The 26,082-nt window shown below is 37.1% G+C and overlaps 2 protein-coding genes and 1 pseudogene across 2 annotated transcripts; 1 reads left to right on the top strand and 2 right to left on the bottom strand.

Moving 5' to 3' along the window:
- The first annotated feature begins 1,691 nt into the window (after positions 1 to 1,691).
- LOC110773233 (uncharacterized) lies at positions 1,692 to 5,042 on the top strand. The gene is made up of 6 exons (XM_021977738.1): positions 1,692 to 1,807; positions 1,901 to 1,983; positions 2,234 to 2,424; positions 2,581 to 2,890; positions 3,891 to 3,953; positions 4,372 to 5,042. Exons 1-6 carry the CDS (start codon positions 1,692 to 1,694, stop codon positions 5,040 to 5,042), a joined length of 1,434 nt encoding a protein of 477 aa, XP_021833430.1.
- Positions 5,043 to 7,070: 2,028 nt separating this feature from the next.
- Positions 7,071 to 8,022, bottom strand: LOC148293197 (zinc finger BED domain-containing protein RICESLEEPER 2-like). Its single transcript, XM_088244621.1, has 2 exons — positions 7,119 to 8,022; positions 7,071 to 7,075 (listed from the first exon to the last, which is right to left on the bottom strand). The coding sequence occupies exons 1-2, from the start codon at positions 8,020 to 8,022 to the stop codon at positions 7,071 to 7,073; spliced, it is 909 nt and encodes a 302-aa protein (XP_088100747.1).
- Positions 8,023 to 8,470: 448 nt separating this feature from the next.
- LOC110773226 (zinc finger BED domain-containing protein DAYSLEEPER-like) lies at positions 8,471 to 9,284 on the bottom strand (annotated as a pseudogene).
- Between the last annotated feature and the right edge of the window lie 16,798 nt (positions 9,285 to 26,082).

Raw genomic sequence — 26,082 nt, 5'->3', positions numbered from 1 at the left:
TAAGGTGATGTGACATCTCCCATGATGACTTGGATGCAATCGTGATGACTTTGCACGATGATGTGGCATTATGATGTGGCACCTTCTAAAAGCTTCTAGAATCTTCCTCTTTCCTATTTGAGACGGGATTCCTCATCAAGAAGGGAAACTTTCCGATTCAACACCCACGAGCTTTCCATCAACATCGTTTCCTTCCTTTGAGTTGGATTCCTTCAAGAACAAGGACAACTACCTTTTCTTAGTTTGAGTAGGAAAACGTCATCATTGCTTTCTTTTCTTCATTAGACATATCAAAACTCAGGAACACATCAAAATGATGGGAAAGAAGCGAACTAGATGTTAGAAATATGCCCTAGAAGCCTATATAAAAATAGAAATTCTAAGGATATAACATTTTATAACTATAATTAATAGGGCGTGAATGTTACTTTAGGGAACGTATATGCAAACGATAAAGTGGCAAGTCCATAGATAGTGATATAAATGGAAAGCAATCTAAGGATGTTAGATTCACGAGACCTTCCCATCGTGATATATCATATCTTAAAATGTTCATGGTCATAGGATCACCAATTGGACAATGGTGACCCAAAAAGATTGGTACACACTATGTCTGCTCAATGGGCATCGATTGAAACTTTACTTGGAAGGCCCCTCAGGAGTTATGGATTCATTGGACTTTGTGGAGCCTTAGATAATGCCCTCCGTCTTGCATAGATGTTAAATAAAGCGCTTGGTGGGAGGCAACCCACCTAGGTACCTTCGTTTCATACTTTATGTTTTCAGTTTTTGCTTTTCGTTTGTTGTGTTTTAATTTCATGCATCCTATGCTTATCCTAACCATTGATTGCATAATATCTTTACTTTAAACATTGAGGGCAATGTTTAGTTTAGGTGTGGGGTGTGGAATTGAATTTGTTGTTGTTTTTATTCGTTTTAGCATTTTAGTTTTTCATTCTCAGTGTTTTTGTCTTTAAAAATGTAAGGTTTCTGTTTACTTAAATTTTTTTTTTTGGTAATCAATTTGAAGATTTGGCTTGCCATGTCTTCTTCAGTATTTTGTACTGAATCTATTCATACCAAGAGCTTAAAAATCAGATTTTGCGTTTGGAAGTTATGATCACATTTTAAATTAGGGGTCAAAACTGGAAAGTCAGTCATACGATTCTAGACGTGTTCTATTTTCACAATTTTCCAAAACGAGTTTCGAGAATTTGTCTGAATGAAAGTTGTGTACTTTTATGTCTATTTTCTGGGAATATAGAATTGGGCAAAATCTACGAAGTATTTTTCAAGATATTCACTGAAAACTAGACGTTGATCAACGTTGAAATTTTGCAGTTTTTGAAACCTTTGTTTTCTAAGTTAAGGTACCACTTTTGCTTACTAATAGAGACATATATGCTATGTTTTGATCATTAATTCTTATTAAAATGTTGCCATGAAGGTTTTTGCATCATATTCTATTGCACTCATAATTCCATGCTCTTAATGTTTTGGTGGACAAAGTACCATACCCAGAGCCGGCCCTTGGCCAGGGCAACTAGGGCCATTGCCCGGGGCCCAAAAAAAAAATTATATATAGCTCATATATATGTATATGCAAAAAAAAATATTAATTCCTCATAAAAAAACTGAAACTTCTTATAGAAAACTAAAAGTAATGGGTTATGGGTATATATAATACACTAATGCTATATGGGTATGGGCTGTCAGCTTTCGAGCTAAACAAGCAAAAGGCAGTGCTTTATGTCATTTCAATTCATTCTCAACAGGCTCAAGAACAAGGCGTGCCGCGTGATGATGAGTATGTGTGGTTTATTTTATTTTTGTTTTATATGGGTATTTGTGTTGTGGTATATTTTCTGTAATAAGAAGTCTGAACATTCTCTTTTTCCAGAGACAGAGAGAAGAATGATATTGAGAAAGCAATTGATCTTGAAAGCAATTTAATTAGTTCTACTGGCTGGTTCTTCCGTCTTGGTAAAAACTGCAATAGAAAGCATTGGCAGCAATCAAGTTTTATTGTTCTTTCATTGCTATTTTAATTTGCTATTGCTGTCTGTTTATGCTTGTGTTTATGATACAAATTTAAACATGTTTAAGAAACAGCTTTCTGGAAACCTCAAAAGACAAACAAAGAAAAAAGAATTAAAGATTGCTCAAAGCCTAAGAGGAACTTTGAACAAATATTTTCTTAAACAAACTTATACTAGTTCACTTGAAAATTTAGCTGAAGATTTACCGCCACCAAATGAAAATCAAAATGATGTAAATGAAAATCAAAGTGATGACATAGATGAAAATGAGAATGAAAGAGCAGAAAATGAAAATGCAAATGCAAATTATTTAAACATTTATGATCCAAGAGTTTGGGATAATCTTGATGCTAAAATGAGAGATTTGCTTTTAGAAAATGGGCCCGTAAGAGAAACTAATTTGAAATTCCCTTTGGATGAACACTCTAGACATTTTTCCTATAATTTTTATACTAGAACATTAACAAATGGGGAGACTCATGATAGAAGATGGCTAGTGTACTCAAAATAGTTGGATAAGGTGTTCTGTTTTTGTTGTAAGCTATTTAAAACAATGCAAGCTAGAAGTCAATTAGCAAGTGAAGGATCCAGAGATTGGAAACATCTTGGTGACAAGCTTAAACAACATGAAAACAGTATTGAACACCTCACTAACTTAAGGTATTGTGTTGAATTGCAAATCAGATTGAAAACAAGTCAAACAATTGATAAAGAGTTACAAGAGCTAATCAAGAAAGATACACTACACTGGAAAAATGTGATTGTTAGAATCATTGTTGTGGTGAAATGTCTTGCTACACATAATTTGGCATTTCGTGGAACAAATGAAAAAGTTTATGACAATGGCAATGGTAACTTTTTAGGCATACTTGAAATGATTGCTGAGTTTGATCCAGTCATGCAACATCATTTTCGTCTCATTCGAGATAAGAAAATTCATTATCATTATGTTAGTCATAAAATTCAAAATGAGTTGATAGCTATTTTAGCATCAAATGTTAAAGTTGCAATCATAAAAAAAATTAAAGAGGCAAAATATTTTTCAGTGATTCTTGATTGTACCCCTGATGCAAGTCACAAAGAACAAATAACTTTAATATTAAGGTGTGTAGATGTTTCATGTACTCCTATAAATATAGAAGAGTACTTTTTAGAGTTTCTAATTGTGGAGGATACATCTGGATTGGGAATTTTTAATGAATTACAAGCTGTAATAAAGTCCACTTAACTTAATATTGATGATGTGAGGGGGCAAGGTTATGATAATGGATCAAATATGAAAGGAAAGAACCTAGGCAATGACGGAACTGTGTATAGGCTCAGGTGGGCTCTAGCCCAGTGCAAAAATTGTAAAATATTAAACTGAGTGTAGATTTTATACGGTTATTTTCACTCCCAAAAATATTAGCCCATCATCCCTAGCTAATGTCATGTCTCCTTGTCTTGTGCTTTTCTTTTGTTTAATATTAGTTTGACAAAAATAGCAAATAAAGCTCATCACATTCCATGTTGTCTCTAATATAATAAGCTAATAAAAAACAACATATTGGTATATCTCTTCTCCCATCGCACATACATTCTTCTCTTTTCCCTATTAACCTTCAGCTCTCTTCTTTGGCTTAACATCAATCAAGCCTCTGTTTTCGTTTCTCTTGGTCTTGGCCATCGAAAACCTGTCATTAAATCTCTTTGAACTTGATAATGAATGAGCCGATACTGATTTCCTCTCAAGAGGTAAACTTCATCATTGTAGGTTTCATTTCAAAATTCAATCTATGTGTTTATGGCGCATTTGGTAAATGATAAAATGTCATTTTAAATTAATATTTGGGTTTATATGTATTTCTACAGGTATTGAGAAAATAAGGAAATTTGAAATTGGAATTCTACCAAAGGCTGCAATACACTCTTCAGGTACAATAATCTTATTGATTTTTTTTTATTGAAATTTTGGCGTATGTTACCTATAGTTCTTGATGGTATGGCAGTAGTATTTGTTTGAGGTTTGACAATGTGTGTTTAATTTGGTGTTTATGTATATATTACTTTATGACAAACGAGCTTATGTTAGATATCTTATTGGAAAAAAAAATTAGCCCACCCCTATAAAAATTCATGGTTCCGTCCTTGAACCTAGGTGTACAAAAAAGATTACTTGACATAAATTCTAGAGCATTTTACATGCCATGTGGTTCTCATTGTCTTAACTTAATACTTTGTGATATGGCCAAGTCATGTGTTAAAGCAAAATCTTTTTTTGGAGCATGTCAATGCATATATACGGTATTCTCTAATTCAACAAAACGATGGAATGTGTTACTTGATTATATAGATGGTTTAACTTTGAAATCATTGTCAACTACACGTTGGGAAAGTCACATTGATAGTGTCAAAGCAATAAAATCACAAGCTGCCCAAATCAGAGATGCTTTATTTAAATTAGCAGAAATTAGTGAAGATGCTAAATTGAGTAGGGATGCTCAAAGTTTAGCATCGGGAGAGCTTTCAAGTTTTGACTTCATATTAAGCTTGGTTATTTGGCATAACATATTGCACAAGATTAACTTAGTTAGTAAAAAATTACAATCTGAAGACATGCGTCTTGATGTTGCTGTAAAACAATTAGAAGGACTTGTTGCATTTTTTGAAAACTATAGGATAAATGGGTTTATTTCTGCCGTGATTGATGCTAAAGAAATTGCATTTGATATGGGAATTGAGCCTGTATTTCCTAAAAAACGTCAAATGTGTAGAAAGAGGCATTTTGATGAGATTTCCAATAATGAAAGGGAAGAACAATCAGTTGAAGAATCTTTTAGAGTTAATTATTTTCTTGTCATAGTAGACATTGCTCTTGGTGAATTGAAGAGTAGGTTTGAACAATTGCATTGCTTTGAATCTATTTTTGGGTTCTTATTTGATGCTGCAAAGTTGACTTCATTGGATGCTAATCAATTGAAAGTTTCTTGCGTGAATCTTGAAAATGCTTTAAAAAATTGGTGATGTTTCAGATGTTGATGCATGTAATTTACTGTCAGAATTACAGGTGTTGCAAGTAGGCCTGTAAATAAAGCCCGGGCCCGATGGGCTGGCCCAAACCCAGCCTTATTTTTTAATGCATGGGTTTACCTGGCCCGAAGTAATGGGCGGGCTTGGCCCGGCCCGAAGTCTAATGAGTAGGACTTGGGCCTCATTTTTAAGCCCTTTAAAAGCCCAGCCACGCCCGATTATAATTATTTAATTTAATTAATATAATTATATTATATGTAATATTATCACTCCAAAGAATATTTTGTTGGCAACTTGCAACTTTCTTTCATGAAAGTTGAAAGCTGTTTGCCATTTTCTTTCTTGAAAGTTGAAAGCTCATGCTTTGTTGGCAACTTTCTTTCTTGGAGGTTGAAAGCTTATGATGACTAAGAAATGGCATCCAATAACTTTTCTTTCTTTAAGATGGAGTAGCTTTCTTTCTTTCTTTCAAACCAGAGAATTTTTTCTAGACAGACGATTCCATTCTTCTCTCACACTTATGCAGCTCTCAAATTGGAGTTAAATCATCTCAGCAGCTTTGCTATCAAATTGCTTTCAACTTCGAGCTTGTGTTCCTCAAGTTTGCGGTATTTTATATACAATTTATTGAAGCATATTAGTTTATTTCCCTTGGTATTTGATCTCTATTTAAATATCTTCTTTCAACTTGTGCTTGTGCTGTTCAAATTTCCATGTTAATTAGAAATTTTAAAATGGACTATACTCAAAGCCAGCCTATTGAGATCCCTGTTGTTGCTGCTGACCCCTCTCAAGCTATTCCTTCTAGTCAAAAACAAAAACAAGCTTCTGATGCATGGTCACATTTTAAGAAAATTGATATTGAAAAAGATGGTAAACAAGAAGTAAAAGCCGAATGCAATTATTGTAAAAAGTTATTTTCTTGTGCATCCACAGGTGGTACTAGTCACTTAAAAAGACATAAAGATTCATGTATCAAAAGAACAAACTTGGATATTAGGCAAATGCAGTTAAATGTACAACTTTTTGGAAAAGTAGGCACTTTTAAGTATAATGTTGAACTTGGAAAATTACATGCGGTTACTTATATTCTTGAAAAAGATTTGCCATTTTCTACCAGTGAGGATGATGCTTTTGTTGAAATGATAACTGGTGGATTTTGTCCAGAATTTAAGAGTTTTTCAAGGAATACTTGCAGGAATATAATATTAAAGATGCATCAAGATGGGAAGGAGGAGCTGAAAAAATATTTCCGTAATTATCAAGGTAAGATAAGCTTAACTTCAGATTTATGGAATGCCAAACATCAAAATCTTTATTATATGTGTATCACAGCTAGGGATGGCAACGGGCCGAGTATGGTCCGGGTTTGCCAATACCATCCCCGTTCCCAATTCCCAAACCCTCCCCCATCCCCATTTAATAAGGTTCGGGGAATCCCCGTCTCGTACCCGTCGGGGGACCATCCCCCATACCCGCCACGAATCCCCGAATTTTCTTCTTAAAAATTATTCTCACATTAATTTATCATTAAACACATTTAAAATAAATATAAAATTAAACTCATATACTCAAAATCGCCTCAATTCATTTTAAAAAACCCAATAAACAACAAATAATATAATTATAAAAAAAATGAAATTGAAAGCTTCATCATCTTACAAAGTTAATGTTCATACCAATCTCACAAAAACAAATAAGTACACAACTTAATCAAAATAAGCACAAATAAATCTAAGTCACAACTTAGTCAAAAAACAAAGATACATTCTCTGTTTCAATGGTAGATTCCTGCATAACAAACATGATAAATGCATTACAATGACTTCAAGGAGAATAAATTATATATGATGGAAAACCGGTAAACAAAATAAATCATTGTATAATGAGAATGTTACCTCTTCATTAGTATCAACCTCTTCATCTTGAATGCTAACTTTTTCAACACCATCATTATCATTGGCATATGAACTTAATGATATAACAAAAAATAATCATCACACAATGATAAAAATACTTTACTTAATCTGAAAAAAAAAAAAACCATAAAAATATTTGAACATATCTTACTCCATAACCAATCACGAGCACACATCAATGTCTCCACTATTTTTGAATGAAGCCGGCTATGATGAGGACTTATAATCCTTCCACTAGTACTAAAGCAATACTCTGAAGCAACTGTAGATACAGGAATGGCCAAAATATCTCTAGCAATATCATGCAATGTAGGGTATTTGATCCCATTTGATTTCCACCAACATAATATTTCAAAATCATCATCATCATTCCTAGGTAAATGAGACTCATCCAAATAATGATCCAACTCATATTTAACATGTGTATTAGTCGTGGAATGAGAAACAAACACATCCAATTGTTTTACCAAATCAAGTTTAGGCATAGTTGCTCTTGATAAAGGGTTATTAATAGAGGATTCATGCTGCACATGGTGACTTTGTTGAGATTTTGATTGATACTCCTTGACCAAGTCATAAAGAATATTTTTATATTTGAAGACCTCTTGGGCTGCATTGTCTCCATATATTAGAGGACACAAAAACTCAATTTGTTTCATCTTATACCGTGGATCCAAAATACTTGCAACCCCCATTAACCCATGCATTGTATCCCAATACTTCTCAAACTTTTTTTGCATTTGTAATGCTATTGTTTTCACATCTTCTTGGTCAGAAACAAGACAATCACAAATTGCTAATCTAATCGCGCAAATATTCTTAAAGTAGAGATTGGCAGTAGGATACTTTGTCTCTGAAAAAAGCAAAGTCACATCATAAAATATTCCCAACTTATCGACAAGCTCATTTGTCTTTACCCAATCACTTTCACTAGGCACTTCTTTGTACAAAGGCTCACGATGCTTCAAACGAGGAAAAATATCTTTGTAAATCATTGCAGTCTTAAGCATGGAATATGTAGAGTTCCATCTAGTTTTGCAATCAAGTTCCAACATTTTAGATGTTGGAACTCTCAATTGTTTGGTTGTTTCAATAAATTTCTCCTCTCTTTTTTGAGTTCCAAGCCAAAATGCAACACTATACCTAATTTTCTCAATACTATTTTTAATCACCTCTAAGTCATCTCTCACCACCAAATTCAAAATATGTGCACAACAACGCATGGGGAATAAACGTCCATCCAACATAAGTGAACTATAGGAAAGCTTATCTAAAATTATCGCAATCATAGAATCATTCGTAAAACAATTATCTACAGTTAAGGTAGACAACTTACTGTCAAAATTCCAATCATACATGCATTCCATTAGAGCATCCGCAAGTACATCCGCAGTATGTGGACATGGTACATATATAAACCTACAATTATAAAAAAAATCAACGAAGTCACAATCTAATTATTAAAAAAATACTAACAATTCAAATAAAAAAAATATAATAAATTTACCTTATCAAACGACTTTGTAATTTCCATGCATCATCAATGAAATGTGATGTGACGGTCATGAATCCCCTCTTTTGATTATTCGATGTCCACATATCGGTTGTAATTGCAATTTTACTTTTATTCGTGTCCAACAACTTCATTGTTCTCTCTCTTTCAATTTCAAAAATCTTAAATATATCTTTCTTGACTGTGTTTCGAGAACACACTTTAAACAATGGTTGCAAAGTATTGGAATGTATCTTGAATCCAATATGATCAACCAAGGATAATGGATACTCATGAAGAATAATCATATTTGCAAGTGCTCTCCTAGCATGTTCATGGTTAAAATTATAAGTATTAAGCTTAACTGACCCATCACTTGACTTTGTAGGATTCAACATGAACTGATTCATGGTTTTTTGTCTTTTATAAACACAAGTCTTCATATGATCAAGTAAATGTCTAGTCCCATTCTTACTATTTACTCCTAAACTCTTTTTACAATGAATACATACAGCTCTCAATTGACCACCAATTTCTATTTTTTCAAAATGTTCCCAAGCAGGCGATCTGACTTTTCTTACTTTATTCCCATCAAGTTGAGGGACACCTGATTCTGCCGTGTTGATATCATTTTCATTGGTGCAGGGCTGCTTTTATCCTCATTTTGGGTTTTGGGAGTTTCATTCTCTTCATCTTGTGTCTTATATAGGAAAAAAAACAAGTTAATTGTCAGCCACTAAAATAAATCTGAATTTCTAAAAAGAAAAAAAAAACATTACAAAATGAATGTTCACTAACCTCAGCTCTCTCACTTTGAACCTCCATATGTAAGAACTTGCCCCTGCTTTTTCAATCAGCCAGCAAAGCAACCATTTTCATTCATCAAAATTACAAGACTAGTGAAAAACTTTTAGGAAAATTATACAAAAAAACTAACAGAAAATGACAGCTCTCTAAACCCAAAAAAAATTCAACGAATGCTCTCTTGTTTCTTTCCACCCATATAATCCAAAAACTTTCCCTCATAGCACATCTGTCGTAGACCCACATAAACCCAAGTAATCATAACCACAAAAAGAAAGTAGAAAAAGAATACCTGCGAGCTTTCCAAACAACAAAGACAAGAATGACTAGAATGTTTGTTAAGAAAGAAAGAGAGATGGGTTCTGCGACTGAAGCAGGAGAAAAAGACAGAGAGAGAGAGAGAGAGAGAAATAGGCGCGCGGCGGCTGTTGGATGGAGGTTAGAGAGGATTAGGGAAAATATGAGAGGTTAACTTACTTAGGGTTAGACTTATACATAAATATAAAAATATACTGGCATATTTATTAATTAAAATTATAAATATATATTTCGGGCCGGGTTCGGGGACGGGGACACACTTACCATACCCGGCCCGAACCCGTCGGGGATTTTTTTTTCGGGTCTCCCCCATACCCGCACCCGCTTTGGCCCCGAAAATTCCCCCCGTTAGGCCCGGGGACCTGACCCGACGGGGATTTCTACCATCCCTAATCACAGCACACTTCCTTGATGATGAGTGGAGACTAAATAAAAGAATTATTTCATTTATTAGGGTTGAAAAGAACCACACAGGTGTAGAAGTAGGAGATCTTATAGCATCTGAATTAGTTAAGTGGGGTATACGTGATAAAATTTTCTCAATGACTTTGGATAATGCATCTAGTAACGATGTGGTACAAAACTATCTTAAAGCAATTTTACTTGAGCTCCCACTGAAGGGTAAATGATTGCATGTTCATTGTTGTTGCTCATATTTTAAATTTAATTGTGCAAGATGGTTTCAAAACAATTAATCAATCCATAGCAAATATTAGAAGTTTAGTAACCACCCTTCATACATCACCGACCAAGTACCAAACTTTTCAAACATGTTGCCAAAACATAGGGTTAAAACTCAGAAATGTTCCATTAGATGTGAAAACTAGATGGAATTCAACTTATAAGATGTTGGAAGTGGCTACAAAATATAAAGGAGCTTTAGGATTATTTCAAACAAAAATCAAACATCAACCCTTTTTAACATATGAAGATTGGGATATTGCAACACTTTGGAGAGAACATTTAGTTCAATTTTATGAATCCACTAAAATAATTTCTGGTTCTGACTATCCAACTATTCGTTTGGTACTAAAAGAAATAACTAAAATAAAAGACATTTGTCTTACTCTTGAAAGTGAAAACAATGATCTTTCCAAACAGCTTAATGTATGTGATATGAAGTCAAAATTTGCAAAGTACTTTGGGGATTTGCCCTTGATTTATGATTTGGGTGTAATTTTAGATCCAAGAAATAAAACAAAAATTTTAGAAGTACTCTGTGAAATTCTTTATGAAGGAAATGCAAATACAATTGTGAAAAAAGTGCTCACAACATTAAAAGAGTTATATTAAGAATATAAATTATATTTGTCTTTACATGATAGTAGATCACAACATGAACAAGCTGCACCTACATCATCTACATCTTGCACTTCAACATTTAGTAGAAAAAGAAGTCGTGTGGATGACCTTTGTGATTCTAAAAGGTTAAACACAAGCAATTTTTCATCTAATGAATTATCACCCTATCTTGATTCACACACAAAAATGGATGATGATGAAAATAATCCTTTAAATATTTTGGCATGGTGGAAATCACAGCAAAAAAATTACCCTGTGCTTTCCACCATAGCCCGTGATATTTTAACCATTCCAGTGTCTTCAGTTGCTTATGAATCAGCTTTTAGCAAAGGTGGACGTGTTATAAGTGACCATCGAGCAAGTTTGGCTCCAAATAGTGATTAGTAATCAATGAATTGGTTATTTATTGAATTTAATCAATGAATTGGCTGTAAAATCAACATCAAGTTTAGTGTTGAAGCGTGCATTTGTGGAAGTGATTGGATTAAACAAGAAAAAAAGAAAGTCAAAAAGAAAATGATTGTACAAGATGAACAAGAATGGCCGGAGTGGTTTGTCCAAGATGCAGAATAAATATTTTCATTTTTATTGTTTTGTAGTCTATTTCAATTTTGTTTCAACATTATTTCAAAATTTCAATGTATTGTTGTTATTATATAATTATGGATGAAGTTTTCAAACATAAAAAACAAGTGGAGTTTAATAAAGCATAAAATAATGGCCCATTTTATAGGGCTAAATAGGCCCGACTCATTGGCCCGATCATAAGCCCGAAAATGTTAGGCCCATGGGTAGGGCCTGGGCTTTGTATATTTGATATAGGGCTGGCCCGGCCCGGCCCGATAATTCCTTAGGGCTGAAAAGGCCCGTTACTAGTTAGGGCCTGGGCTTACACCTCTTAGGGCTGGGCTGGCCCGGCCCGGCCCGTTTTATATGCCTAGTTGCAAGTGATGTTACCAAGAGAAGCATATGAAACGGATAAACCAAGGACCTCCATTAAAATTTTAGAATTTGTAAAAAGTGTGGATATGTTTCCAAATGCAATGGTTGCTTATAGGATATTATTGACTATACCTGTCACAGTGGCATCTGCTGAAAGAAGTTTTTCCAAATTAAAATTATTAAAATCTTACTTGCGAACCACCATGGCTCAAGATAGCTAGGTTGAATGGACTAGCAATATTGTGTATTGAAAAGGATATGTTAGAAAATATTAAATATGATAATATAATTGATGATTTTGCTTCTAAAACTGCAATAAGAAGACATTTTAAATGATATTTTGTTACTTTGTAGGTGCATATGGTGGTAATTTGCTATCATGTGGAAGATATTGGTGGTGCAGCATGTAGACATTGAAAGTTAAGTTGTTGTTGAATGTAATATTTTTTTATGTCGAGTACTCTTTTTCCTTCGTTTGAGCTAGATTTTCCTCAAACAAGGTTTTAATGAGGCCCAAAATTGTTCTTCATTTCCTTTTCTAAACTCTTCTAATTTTAATAAAATTAATTATTTGATAAAAATAAAATATATAATTATTAATTTATGTATAAAGGGCACACTCTTAGACTTTTGCCCAGGGCCGGCACTGACCATACCCGAATGATTGGGGAAGAATAGTGGAGACTACCCTTGTGAGCTATTTGAGCTTTAAGCCATTCTTTGAGTGGGTTTTATTGTTTCTACTCTTAAACACTCTTTAATTTCGTTCTTCATTAGAAGATCTCATTAGGTTTTGCACTGGATACTAAAGAAATTTCTTACTTTGTATAGGTGCGTTGCTTTCAAGTTGAGTGGACCTTAAGAGATGATCTTAGGCTATGCATGTTTCCACCACTAAAATGCCTTAATCCATACCCTTTGTGTGCATCGTTTACCCTTTTAAAGCCAAACACTTAACCTTTTCTTTCATCACCCATATCAATCTTTACCCATTTAAACCAATTCTAAGCTATACCCTATAGCTTGGGATATGCCAAGGTGATGAAGATAAAGTCAAGAGGTTGAGCTCTGCACGAAAGAAGTGGCATGTACCGAGGGAAAACATGCTAAATTGCAAGTGTTTGAAAATTGATTAGTATTCAAAGAAAAAAAAAATCAAAAGAGCTTTAAAATTGGGCCAATAAAGAAGTACGCAATTCTAAAGATCAAAAGTTTGAAATCATTCCAAGTAAAGTAGAGGAAAAGCACAAAATCCTAGACGCCAAGCACCAAATTCGACGAGAAGAGCCGACCATATATTTCAAAAATTTGCATGAAGGAACCTTGGTATGTCTCAAGTTCTAGTCTTTCTTTCCCTTTCTTTTATAGCCCATAGTCGAGCCTTACGTTACAACCCTAGTAAAGACCTAACAGATCTTTTGGAACATCTTGCTTGAAGGTGAAGGTATGTACCTACATTCTTAATATTTAATTCTTTTCATGAGGCCTATTTTCAGAAATTGGGCTTTTATTTCTTAAAATTCATATGCGATAAAACTTGCATCCCTATACATAAACTCTATTCGCATGTGCTTGATGAGAGTGTAAGCCTAGGTTCTGTGTGAAAATAAGAGAGATTCCCTTTGAGGCCTAGAGTTGAGACGAATTCTATCCTTGACATTGAGATGTGGTTGCTTTTAAGCAAATGTATTTGAAGTTTGGCTCTACACTAAACACTAGGGGCATTTACTTAAATGGCAACATTTTACTCTTAAGATAGTGGTTTCGGCATACATTGATTTTTATTAGTTTGTTGAAAGTGGTATTTTAAAGTTTTTGTTCTGCAGAAAAGCGTTTGTGGATATCGTATTTGGTAAACCGTCAAGAGACACAACTCCTCCTACTAGGGACACCTAGGGGTTTAAAGGCTTGTGGCACGTGCTAAGTGCCATCGTGATTCCTTACGAAAGTGGCCTAGATTAACTTCTTGTTTTGTTTTCTAAGTTTGTTTTGTTTCCCTTTTGCTCTAGGACTAGCAAAAGATAGGTTTGGGGGTATTTGATAACTCCATATTTGTGCTTATTTTCTATGCCCTATTCCTATGATTTGCGTTAGTTTCTTCGATGAAATTAGTTATTTTGATGTGTTTAGAGTGAGTTTTATAGGAAATCATCTTTATTGGTGAGTGGGAGCTAAAAGGAGCAAAATATGGTGAAAAAAAGCAAAAAAGGCAGCAATTTAGAATTAGCAACTTGGAAGTCAAGAAACGGCCTGTGCAGATGGGTCAACTTTATTAATGTACCTGTACGTTCTCAGGAAGACCTAGATAACGTGCTCACCCAATTGACATACTCACATTCGTAGCCGTTCATAGCCTTCAAGATTTGTCGAAGGAGGAGTTCAACTACAATGGATTCATCTAAGGGTTTTTCTATCTTAATTCAAACTTTGTATTTTATGTTCATAAGTAAATTGTTTGTTTCTAAGATGGTTATGGATAACTAAATTCTTTGCTAGGGATCTTATGTAACCTAACATGATGGTTCTATATTATTGAGTTAAAACTTTATTTTCAATCAATTTATATTCCTTATTTCATTCATTATTATAATTGTGATCTTGATACTTGTAATTGGCCATTATAGGTATTGTGGATTGTCTAAGATATAAGAGTGGGCGAGGGGTTTATCCCTAATCTTATATGCACTATAAATGAATGAGTTGTTGTTGAAGCCAAGGTTCAAGCTAAGACACTTCTTGGTTCTGGATTGTTCTTCTTAAACTTAATGGGTTCTCGATTAAATTTGGCTACGGGGTTCATTAGTTGGGTTTAATTGAGAATACTTGGTGACACCGCGGTTTAACGAATCATCATAATAAAGAAAGAACGAACCATAGGAATTGAATTGGAACTTTATTCTCAAAATTAACTCAATACATAGAATAGGATTGTTATGGTGAAGTCGGAGTCCTAGTATTGATCCATTGATTTTCAAAACCAATTTCCAACATTTGTTATTTTATTTTTTTACTTTAAATTTTCGACACTTATTTTAGAACTGAGTAATCTTATTTTCAACTATTTTAGTTTTTTTAATTATATATGTATTGTTTTATTATCTATTTTTCTTAAGGTATTCATATTTGGAAATAATTGATAAACTTTACAAATCTCTGTGGGAACGACTCTCATATTTGCTTGCTATATTATCATATTGATTCGTGCACTTCCGAGATATAATTTTTGTTCATCACCTACCTCTTAAGGAAACCTATTCATTCGCCACAAGTGGGCCTACTTTCGAAGACCTGTTTCACACACGAAATTATCACCACGTCATCCCTGAGCACGATGAAATGCTCGAACTAGCAAGATTCGATCATTTGACCGACGATCGGAGTTTCACCTAATATGAACTGTTTGATTGGGAACAATCGAACCGTTGGATCAACCCCATTTTGGGATATGTTGTTCCCAGTATAATCACAAGTGTGTAGAAACTTCCGGATCTAGAATCGGAGATCCATATATTTAGGATCAACGATTCTAGGGTTATGTTAATCTATCGTCATCCCATTGTGCGATCGTTAATGATCGGACCATTGGATCGAGAATAAACTTTGAGGATGGGTTCAGTGGATAGAGTTTCCGAATCATGATTTTCAGGTCGTTGGACCCTCCAGATGGACATCACCGTTAGGTTTCACACACACTTAGAGTCCTAGGAAACTATGGTTTCATTTTTAAGCACATGTTTTGGATTTTGTTTAATTTAATACTTATATCTCTCAAATAGGTACCGAGGCTCTGCGTACTACACAGGATAGACCAGCTCAGGGTCGAGCTTACTTTGGACCATTGTGAGTTGGACGTTTGTTTGCTAAATATGGTTATAATGATTTCGACTTAATTAGGAATTTTTATAAATTGTTGTTTATCGAATTACTCAGGATTTATTGTAAGATTGTGGATTTGGTTATATTGATTTGTTATTATTTGAGATTGCATTAATGAACGTTTTAGGATTTATCTGGCTTTATCTATATATATACGTGTGGAAAACTACTAATTGAGCTTATGGAATTTGAGGAAATGGTTTTCAAAACTACCTTAGGTAACCTTTCCATGTTGCCTTCGGATACAAAGATGATATGTTTTGGTATTGGGACCCATCAAGGTTGTAAACGCCCCTCCGAGGTTGTCTACGCCTGTATGACCTGGTTTGCGCATGTGGGGTTCTTTATGCACGTGCACGGCCACGATATGTATTTGCCTACACGCTATGCATATGTGTAAGGCAAACATTTTTCCCCTGCCTGGCTATTTCATTTTGCCTACACAGGTGTATGGCCAGTTTCTCTCCTGGGTACTTAGGTTGAATGTTTTCATATTGTTACAGTGTTTTGAGGTATTTTTGTTATCCAATTGCTTAAGAACTATTATATACATATATATATATATAAAGGTTTTCTAAAGGTTTGCGAAAACAACGGGATTGCACCATTACATGTACCTCCCCTTAGATATGATGGATACTTGGATATGTCGGAACCTGAGCATCCTTGGCGGGGTGTATCATAGGCCCTTGACGGGCAGTCTATGCACATAAGACTTATTTCAACGCACATGTATTGAGGATTCTGCCGTGCGTGTCTGGGAAGCAATAGTCCCTCAGTTGGACTGCTGGTACCTCCATATAGTCTAGTTAAAAACAGTCCCCGTGTTAGATTATTTTTCCCTGGTACATGAGGATGAGGATGGTGTAGTGAATGTGTGTATGTGTGTGTCTATATATATATATATATATATATGGATGTATGGATAAATGTGTGGATTTATTTCCATATTGAGATTTCTTGAGCATGTGCATTGAGAGTACTATGCACATGTATGAACATTTGAAATGAAGTTCGGAATTTAGATTGGAATTTTGAAAATTACTTGGCCTATTATATTTTTGCAAGTATACGCCTTGCAAGGGTACGGTTGTGGGAAAAAGGATTTTGGGTTTTGATGATTATATTAGGGGTGAGCATTTTAACCGAAAACCCGACCGAACCGGCCAAACCGGACCGCCTAAGGTGGTTTGGTTCGGTTTTTACATTGAAAAATTGAAGAATCGGTAAAAAAACCGCCCGAACCGGCCAAGAACCGGGTTGGACCGGTTTTAATTGGATGCGAACCGGCGAAAACCGAACCGGACCGAGTAATATAATTATATTATTAAACAAATAATTAATACACTTGTCAAGTGATGATTCGTTGAGGGAAAGTCATTTCCTACTCCATGTTACACCGGAATATAGCGAAACCCTAAAACTAAAACATTGAATCGATATTCTCTTCTCCTCTCAGACTCTCTCGCCGCTGCCTCTCTCAATCCCTCTCGACTCTACCTCTCCCTCTCGACTCTGCCAGGCTGCCTCTCTCAATCCTCAATCACTCTCGGCTCGCCTCTTCTCCTCTCTCAATCCCTCTCGACTCTGCCTCTCTCAATCCCTCTCGACTCTGCCTCTCTCGATCTCAGTCACTCTCTCTCTCTCTCCCGATCTCTCAGTCACTCTCTCTCTCACCCTCAGCCAGTTCGCTCGCTCTCTCTCTCTCAGCCACTCTCGCTCTCTGTCAGCTGCTCTCTCTCTCTCAGTTTGAGGTATTAAAATTAATGTGTAAACCCTAATTAAAAATGTTAGGGATTTGACAATTTTTGTTAATTCTTTCTATTTATCTAATCTGTTGTTAATGTTGTTGTTAATTCTGTTGTTAATTCTTTCTATGTTAGGGATTTGACAGTTTGAGGTAACAAAATCATAGGAAACGATTGGCTTGCTCTAGGTAATTTCTTCTCTGATCTGACTTTGTTGTTGTTTGATTTATTTATGGTGTTGTTGTAATTTCTGGTAATATCTAGGATCATAGAATTGATTTTGGGACAGAAGTGATTGAATTGATTTCTGGTAATAATGTGATTTGGTAGATATTGAGTAAATTTGGTAGTTTTATTTGTTATTTGGCAGATATTGAGTAAATTTGCATCATTTCGGATTTATTTGTTATTTTTTGTGGTAGTTTTATTTTTTATTTATGATTTCATTTCGGATTTTGAAAATTTGCATCATTAAATAATGTGATTTGGTAGATATTGAGTAAATTTGGTAGTTTTATTTGTTATTTGGCAGATATTGAGTAAATTTGCATCATTTCGGATTTATTTGTTATTTTTTGTGGTAGTTTTATTTGTTATCTATGATTATTGTAATGTCACACTAAACTGCCAGCAGCAATATGATTAGTGGAATTATGAAATAATGTGATATTTGTATTTTGGTTATTGAAGCACCAAATATTTGTATTTTTGTAGGGCTTTATTAATTTAATGGAAGCAGAATCTGAAACCCCTGTTTCAACTAACCCACCACCACCATTAGCCCCTCCACAATCAGACCCTCCACAATCAGACCCTCCAAAATCAGCCCCTAGAACTTTAGGAAAAAGAAAGCCTTGTAAGAATGCTTCGGGGGTTTGGGATCATTTCACAAAGATAAAGTGTGAGGATGAAACTAGTGAGTCTAGATGCATATGCAAGTACTGTAAAAAGGACTATGCATGTGATGGTAAAAGGAATGGTACATCCACTTTGTGGCACCATTTGAGAAGTCAATGTAAGAATTCTCCATTGAGACATGAGAAAAGACAAAAAGTCCTTTCATTTGAGGGGCAAGCGAAAGGGGGTAACCTAGTAGCACATGCATTTAGTAAAGAGAGATGTAGAATTGCATGTGTCAAGATGATTATTCGGGATGAGCTTCCGTTTAGTCATGTGGAGGGTATTGGGTTTCGTGAATTTTTGAAGGAGGCACAACCTAGATTTGAGTTGCCAACTCGTACAACAATTGCTAGAGATGTGTGGGATCTCTATCAAGAGGAGAAAGCTAAAATCAAGAGTGTCTTAACACATAATGCACAAAGAGTCTCTCTTACCACCGACACTTGGACGTCCATTCAAAATATCAATTACATGGTTCTCACAGCCCACTTCATTGATGATGATTGGGTCTTGCATAAGAGAATCCTTAATTTTTGTGTCATTCCTAATCATAAGGGGGATACAATTGGTAGGCTTGTGGAGGCATGTTTGAATGGATGGGGGATAGACAAAGTTTTCACCATATCGGTTGATAATGCTTCCTCCAATGATGGATGTATTAGCTACATGAAGAAGAGGTTAGAAAAGTGGAATTCACTCATAGGTGATGGTAGTTTGTTGCATGTGAGGTGTTGTGCACATATTACAAACTTGATTGTAACCGATGGAATGAAAGAAATTCATCAATCTATAAAGAGTATTCGCAATTGTGCTAAGTACATTAGGGGGTCATCCCAACGGTTAGAGAAGTTTAGGGCTTGTTTGGAGATGGAGAAGGTTGATACTAGGACGATGGTTCCTTTAGATGTGTGCACAAGATGGAATTCAACTTACATGATGTTGGAGAGTGCTTTGAAGCTCCAAAAAGGTTTTGAGAGGATGGAGGAGGATGACCCAAACTTTTTGGGGTACTTTGAGGAGTATGAAGCTCATGGTAAGGAAAAGAAGAAAAGAGTTGGGCCTCCAACTTCATTGGATTGGGATAATATAAAGGTATTTGTCAAATTTTTGAAGAAGTTTTATGATGCTACTTTGAGGTTTAGTGCATCAAAAACCGTGTCTTCTAATGCCCCACTCCATGAGATATGTTCTTTTTTGGAGGAGATAGACACAATGATGAATGTTGATGATGTTGTTATGTGCAAAATAGCAACAATGATGAAGAGAAAGTTTGATAAATATTGGGGAAATGTGAATCAACAAGTTATTCTTTGTGGCGGTTATTCTAGATCCTCGATACAAGATGGAATATGTGGAATTTTGCTTGGGTGACTTGGTGTCCGATGAAAATGGGGTTAATGACATGTCATTGGAGATCAAGACACTTTTACACAATTTGTATGATTACTATAAAAAGCAAAATCCAGCTGCTGCCCAAGTGTTTCATGGTAATGTAGAGAGTGAAGGATCATTGCATGTGAACAATGATGTTACTAAATCATCAAGGTTACAAAAGTTCTTGAAGTCAAGGAGAGATAAGGATGTTGTTGAGATAAGAAATGAGATTGATAAATACCTATTGGAACCTCTCGTGCATCTTACCAATGATGAGTTCAAATTGCTTGATTGGTGGAAGGAGAATGCTACAAAATTTCCAATACTTTCCAATGTTGCAAAAGATGTATTTGCTGTCCAAGCATCAACTGTGGCTTCGGAATGTTCTTTTAGCACGGGAAAGAGAGTTGTAGATCCCTTTAGGAGTTCATTAACTCCAAAAACCGTGGAGGCATTGATTTGTTGTAGTGATTGGTTAAGGGCGGATGAGTTTAGCTACTACAAAGAACCCGCATTGGAGGAGTTAGATTTCTACCAAGCTTTGGAAAAAGTGGAAAAAGGTTTTCTTTCTTTTCTACATTAATTATAATTTGTAGTTTCTTTGTGTTATTAATTCATATGTTTACTAACTGTTTTTTCTTTCTTTGTGCAGAGGTGCAAATCTGATTTGATTATGAAACAACAACTCATGGAATTGTATGTGTATATGTAATAGAAATTTATTAGTTTTTATTTGGATTTTCTTTTGAACTTTGCATTTGGTATGGACTGTAATAATAATTGTGATTGAGATTACTCTCACAATTTGGCAATTTGCAATGGACTGTAATAATAATTAATTTCTGTATTTGGAGATGTGTGGTGGATGATGATTTGCTATGGTTTTAAGGTTTTTTTAAGTATTTGAATGATGAAAACTTCAGATATGCAGATTTGTCAAAACTGGAAAAACTATACAGAAACTATCAAACTTGAATTGTTGAAATCTGACCCAAAAAACAGAATGGGCTTGGAAAACTACCACAAAAAAAAGCCTTCAATTGTTGCCTTTGTTGGGCCTCGGCAAATACCCGAACCGAACCAACCCGGCCCGATCAAATCGGGTTTCGACTTCAGTCGAAAATGGGCCTAACAAATAGGTCCACGGTTTAGCATTTGGGCCTACCGACAAGGCTTGGTTCGGCGTGCGGTTTGGGCCCATAACCGACCCAACCCGACCCGTGCACAGCCCTAGATTATATTCTATATTAACGGGTTTACTTTGGTGGTTTTGAATATACGATTTTACAATAAAGATTAAATGAACAAGTTTACATTGTTTTCTAAGAATTTGAGAAGAATTAATTATATAGTTTTCCTTATCGTACGTTATGATATGAATTTTACTGAATTGAAATATTTTCTAGTATCGGATGACATTATGTATGCTTACTGAAGAAATCTATTGCATGGTGTTTTGGCATTATTTTCTAAAACGAAGGGGGGTTATTATGTTGAGTATAATTTATGCTCAATCTTTATTTTCACCACTCACATTTTCTATTTTGCGCCACCCAGGTTCTAGATATCCGAAGTCGAGACCACCACGTCGAGATATAGCCATTGTTTGTACCGTAGGACTTCCTTCATAACCCGTTGTCTTTATTCCCATGTTGTAAATTTAAATTCTTTAGTTGTTCTTAGTTGCTCGTATTTAAGTTCGGGTAGAAGGCCTAAGGCCCATTTCAATAGTCCTAACTATTGTGTGTGCCCTTACCTCGTGCATGCTGAAAGTTGGGATTATTTTTGTGTTTGTTTGCAGGTACTGTAATTTGGGAAATGTTCCAATTACAGGGGAGACTTTGCCAAAATTTTGATAGGAGTCGAATTGTCTTCAAGTTTAAATTAAGGCTTAAGGGGCTTAATTGTAAAGTGGGTCCGGCATCAGTGTTTGTCACGGATTCCAAATGGGAATCCGAGGTAGGTCCTGTCACCCTTGCCATCTGAAGTTACAATACTGTTCTAATTCAATCGATTCAAGCTTCAATAAAGCATCTAATCTGTGGCCTTATACCTCACAATTTTTATTTGAACCCAAAATTTCCCAAAATTTATTAAACCCCAATAGCACAATATACCCTAACTTGTTGAGGTAGAGGAAGAAGACTGCACTTAACATAAAATATGGAATGTCTACAAATTGTAAACTTTGGGAAACACAGTGACCAATTTGGCTAAATTTTTTTCTCAATGACCAAATTGAATTTTCGTGTAAAACCCAGCCAAAAATGTATTTAACCCTTTTCATACTATAAAAATCAAAACACAGAGTTTTGTTAAAATAAAGGACTTTATAAACAAAACCACGTAGTTTTATATGAAACGAATCGCACCTGAGTCTTCTTCTTTGCCAGGAAGATGCCATTGACAGTGCCTGTACTGTAAGTTTACTTTACATGTTCATCCGTTTAGATCAATTTGGACGACGCAGATTAATCCTCATATAAGGTTCTCATTTAGTGGTTCGCACTAGAGCCTCTGGCCACTTCAAAGTGCCTCATATCCAAACCCAATGTAAGAAAATTAAATAGGCCCAAAGTAAAGGATCAAATTGTTAAGCAATTATCAGCCCACTAAAGAAAATAGCCTTCTTTTTTTTTTTTTAATGTTTTTGGGAAGAAAATAGCCTATTTGACAATTCGATATTCACAAATTTAACAAAACCCGATTGAAAATTGCATGTAATAAAAGGTACGGGTAGTTGGTCAGTGGAGTTGTTTTAGAAAATAATTCCATGACGTCCACGCTATCTCCAAAACTATAATATAATACAGGAATTCCAACCAATAGCAAAATGTCAACAAGCTATGGATGCTATTTTTTGTGCATCTTATTAATTAAAAATAATAATAGTAATTGTTGTTATACATATCTGGTTGGTACTAGAAATGTCCTACCAGAACTGTCCTACCAGAAATAGCCCACCAAGAATGGCTTACCAGATATTGCCTAGCCAATATGGCCTACCTGAAATGTCTTACCCATTTCAATATTGCCTAGCCAATATGGCTTACCCGAAATGTCCTACCCGTTTCAATATTGCCTAAACCAAGATGGCCTAGCCGAAATGTCATACCCGAGCAATATGTGCTAGCCAACTCCTACTGCCTCAGCCATGTGCAGACCACCACGCACACCTTTGATAACAGATCACCACGTGCGTCCTGACATTTCACCAGGCCACTACCCCCTGTCTCCTGACAGCCCATGCCTTCCCCACGTGCTCAGCCCATACTCCACTTAGGATGACCCATACCTTCCCCACGTGCCCAGCTCATTCTCCATTGAGGCTGACCTATGCCTTTGCCACTTGCCCATTAAACAACGGCAAGTGGCCCTCCTCTCCTGCCTATATAAAGGAAGAGACCCCTCTCCAGCAAGGGCTCCAATTCTCCTCTCCATGCGCATATCCGGAGACACCCAAGCTCTCCATCTTCCTCTTGTATTCAGGCTCTCAAGCCTCTCTCTATGTATAATGTAATACTCATTTATAATATATACCAAGCTCTATAGTGGACGTAGCCCTATTCATGGGTGAACCACTCTAAATCTGTGTAATGTGTGTGATTGACCATATACCCTCTAGGGCCGTGCTAAATCACCCGTTAACAGTTGGCGCCGTCTGTGGGAAACGACACGAAAGGTTTATGTCGTTCTCATCCTTCTCCACCTCGAAATCCATCTCCACCGAAAACCATATTCATGGTCCAGCTACGTCTAGCCGACTGTGACGAGCAGAGCAGGTTGCTACTCAGCTGCGAAATTTGCTCAAGACACCTAGGGCCCTCCACCTGTGAAAATCAAGGGTAGCAAGCGAGACAAGAAATGGAGAAACAGCTCGACTCAGTCCCAAAGCATCCCACTAAAATTCTTGGCTACTAGACCCGAGGACCGAACTGTGTATAAGCCGACCAGATATGATCCCAGCCGACCCGGTATCGTCTAGGTCGACCAGGTGCGGACCGAGCCGTCTAGATGTGCCGACCTGGTCCTTATGGACCTATCAGAAATCAGGGGTTGTCGGAGCTCCAGTTGCGTCGACTCCATCCTTGCTACCCCGCGCTATTACGCAATTCCTCCTCCCAGGCGTCGCTCTCCGTTGAAGTGCATAAACAGATAAGAAATCTCTTGCTTTAATGATTAATTATTATTAAAGTGGTCACATATAGCATTTCCACGGCACCCATTTCATGAACCATATTATAATGTGGGTCATATCTCCAAGAGCATTTGATGTCTTTTTATAAATATTCCCATCCCCTATGTCGGACCAGGATACCCATGTGCCCTCCTACTCAATTTCCTGCTCCAATCATGCTTGCCCACTAAAGAGAGAATAAATCTCTTCCTGCTGCCATGATATTTACCTTAAAATATTGTGTACTATATTCCTCCCTCTGTTATGCAAACACTAGTATTAAGAGGCCTTGTGGTCGTTCCCATCAGGAGACCCTTTTTAAGGCCTACCACGTGAAGGCACAAAATATATATTTTTACATGTTCGAAAATGACCGACCCACTTACACAATATTATTATGTGAATAGCTCAGCACCACACCTCTAGTGTGCCCAAACCAGCTCGGTACCGCAACTCCAATGTGCTCGCAAATCGGCTCGGTATTATGTATATGGGAATAGAAAAGCACCACCTTACCACCTTGCATGCTTGACCACCTTGCAAGCATGACCGAGCTGACCACCTCGCGTGCTTGACCAAGTTGACCACCTCGGACGAAATGGCCAACCCGACTACTTGCATGGCCAACCTTCAAGTCAGACCCGAGCACATTACATGGTCAACCAACACCTCGCATGTCCGACTCTTTGCGTCACATGCGCCGAACCCCTTGCATGGTCATCCACCGCATTGATTGACCAACCCGACCACTTTGCATGTGTGGTGTGCTACTCCCAAGGATGAGCCAGATGACCATGGAGAAGATGACCAATCTCACCACCTTGCATATGTGGTGTGTTACACGCAAGGACGACCCAGCTAACCACCTTGCATGCATGACCGACCTGCTTATCTTGCATGCGTGGTGTGCTACTCCCAAGGATGAGCCAGATGACCACCTTGGAGAAAATGACCAACCCGACCACCTTGCATGTGGTGTGTGCTACTCCAAAGGATGAGCCAGGTGACCACCTTGGAATAAATAACCAACCCGACTACTGGCATGGCTAACCCCCAGGTTAGACCCGAGCCTTGCATGCTCAAGTCTCCACGGCGTAGAGCCTTGCATGCTCAAGTCTACACGGCGTAGCCGACCCGAGCACCTTGCATGCTCAAATCTCCACGTTGTAGCCGACTCGAACGCCTTGCATGCTCAAGTCTACACGGCGTAGCCGACCCGAGCGCCTTGCATGCTCAAGTCTCCACGGTGTAGCCGGCGCACCTTGCATGCTCAAGTCTCCACGGCGTAGCCGACCCGAGAGCCTTGCATGCTCAAGTCTACGTGGCGTAGCCGACCCAAGAGCCTTGCATGCTCAAGACTACACGACGTAGCTGACCCGAGCACCTTGCATGCTCAAGTCTCCACGGCGTAGCCGACGCACCTTGCATGCTCAAGTCTCCACGGCGTAGCCGACCCGAGAGCCTTGCATGCTTAAGTCTCCACGGCGTAGCCGACCCGAGAGCCTTGCATGCTCAAGTCTACACGGCGTAGCCGACCCAAGAGCCTTGCATGCTCAAGTCTCCACGGCGTAGCCGACCCGAGAGCCTTGCATGCTCAAGTCTACACGGCGTAGCCGACCCGAGCACCTTGCATGCTCAAGTCTCCACGTCGTAGCCGACCTGAGCACGTTGCATGCTCAATCTCCAAGTCGCATGGTGGGTCGAACACACGTCGCATGACCTACCCGAGTAGCTTCCACGACAAATCTCTACGTTGCATGGCCTACTCGAGCAATTTGCATGACAAATCTCCAATTTGCATGGTCTACCCGAGCACCATGCATGCTCAAATCTCCACGTCGTAGCCGACCCGAGCACCTCGTATGCTCAATCTCCACGTCGCATATGGACCCGATCACCTTGTGAGGTTAATTCTCCAAGGAACAAAAGCTTCCCCTCTCCAAAATACCGGTTGATTGCCTCCGCCAACAAGGAACTTACATAAAGGTCCCAGTCGAACTAGTTCTCTACTAGAAACTTGGGGGCTGGGGAGACATCTTGTATGTCAGCTCGCCTCACCACCACCGCCAACCTGTCCCACCATGGTTTAAAGAGAGACGACGAGGTCCCGCCATGGTTAAAGTGAGACGAAAAAGGGTATATCGTCCATAAATTAGTATGTAGCGTGTCACGTAACATATAT

This window comes from Prunus avium, chromosome 7 (genome assembly GCF_965620075.1).
Source record: "Prunus avium chromosome 7, drPruAviu1.hap1.1, whole genome shotgun sequence".
Lineage (NCBI taxonomy): Eukaryota > Viridiplantae > Streptophyta > Magnoliopsida > Rosales > Rosaceae > Prunus > Prunus avium.
This window is presented reverse-complemented; position numbering and strand designations above follow the sequence as displayed.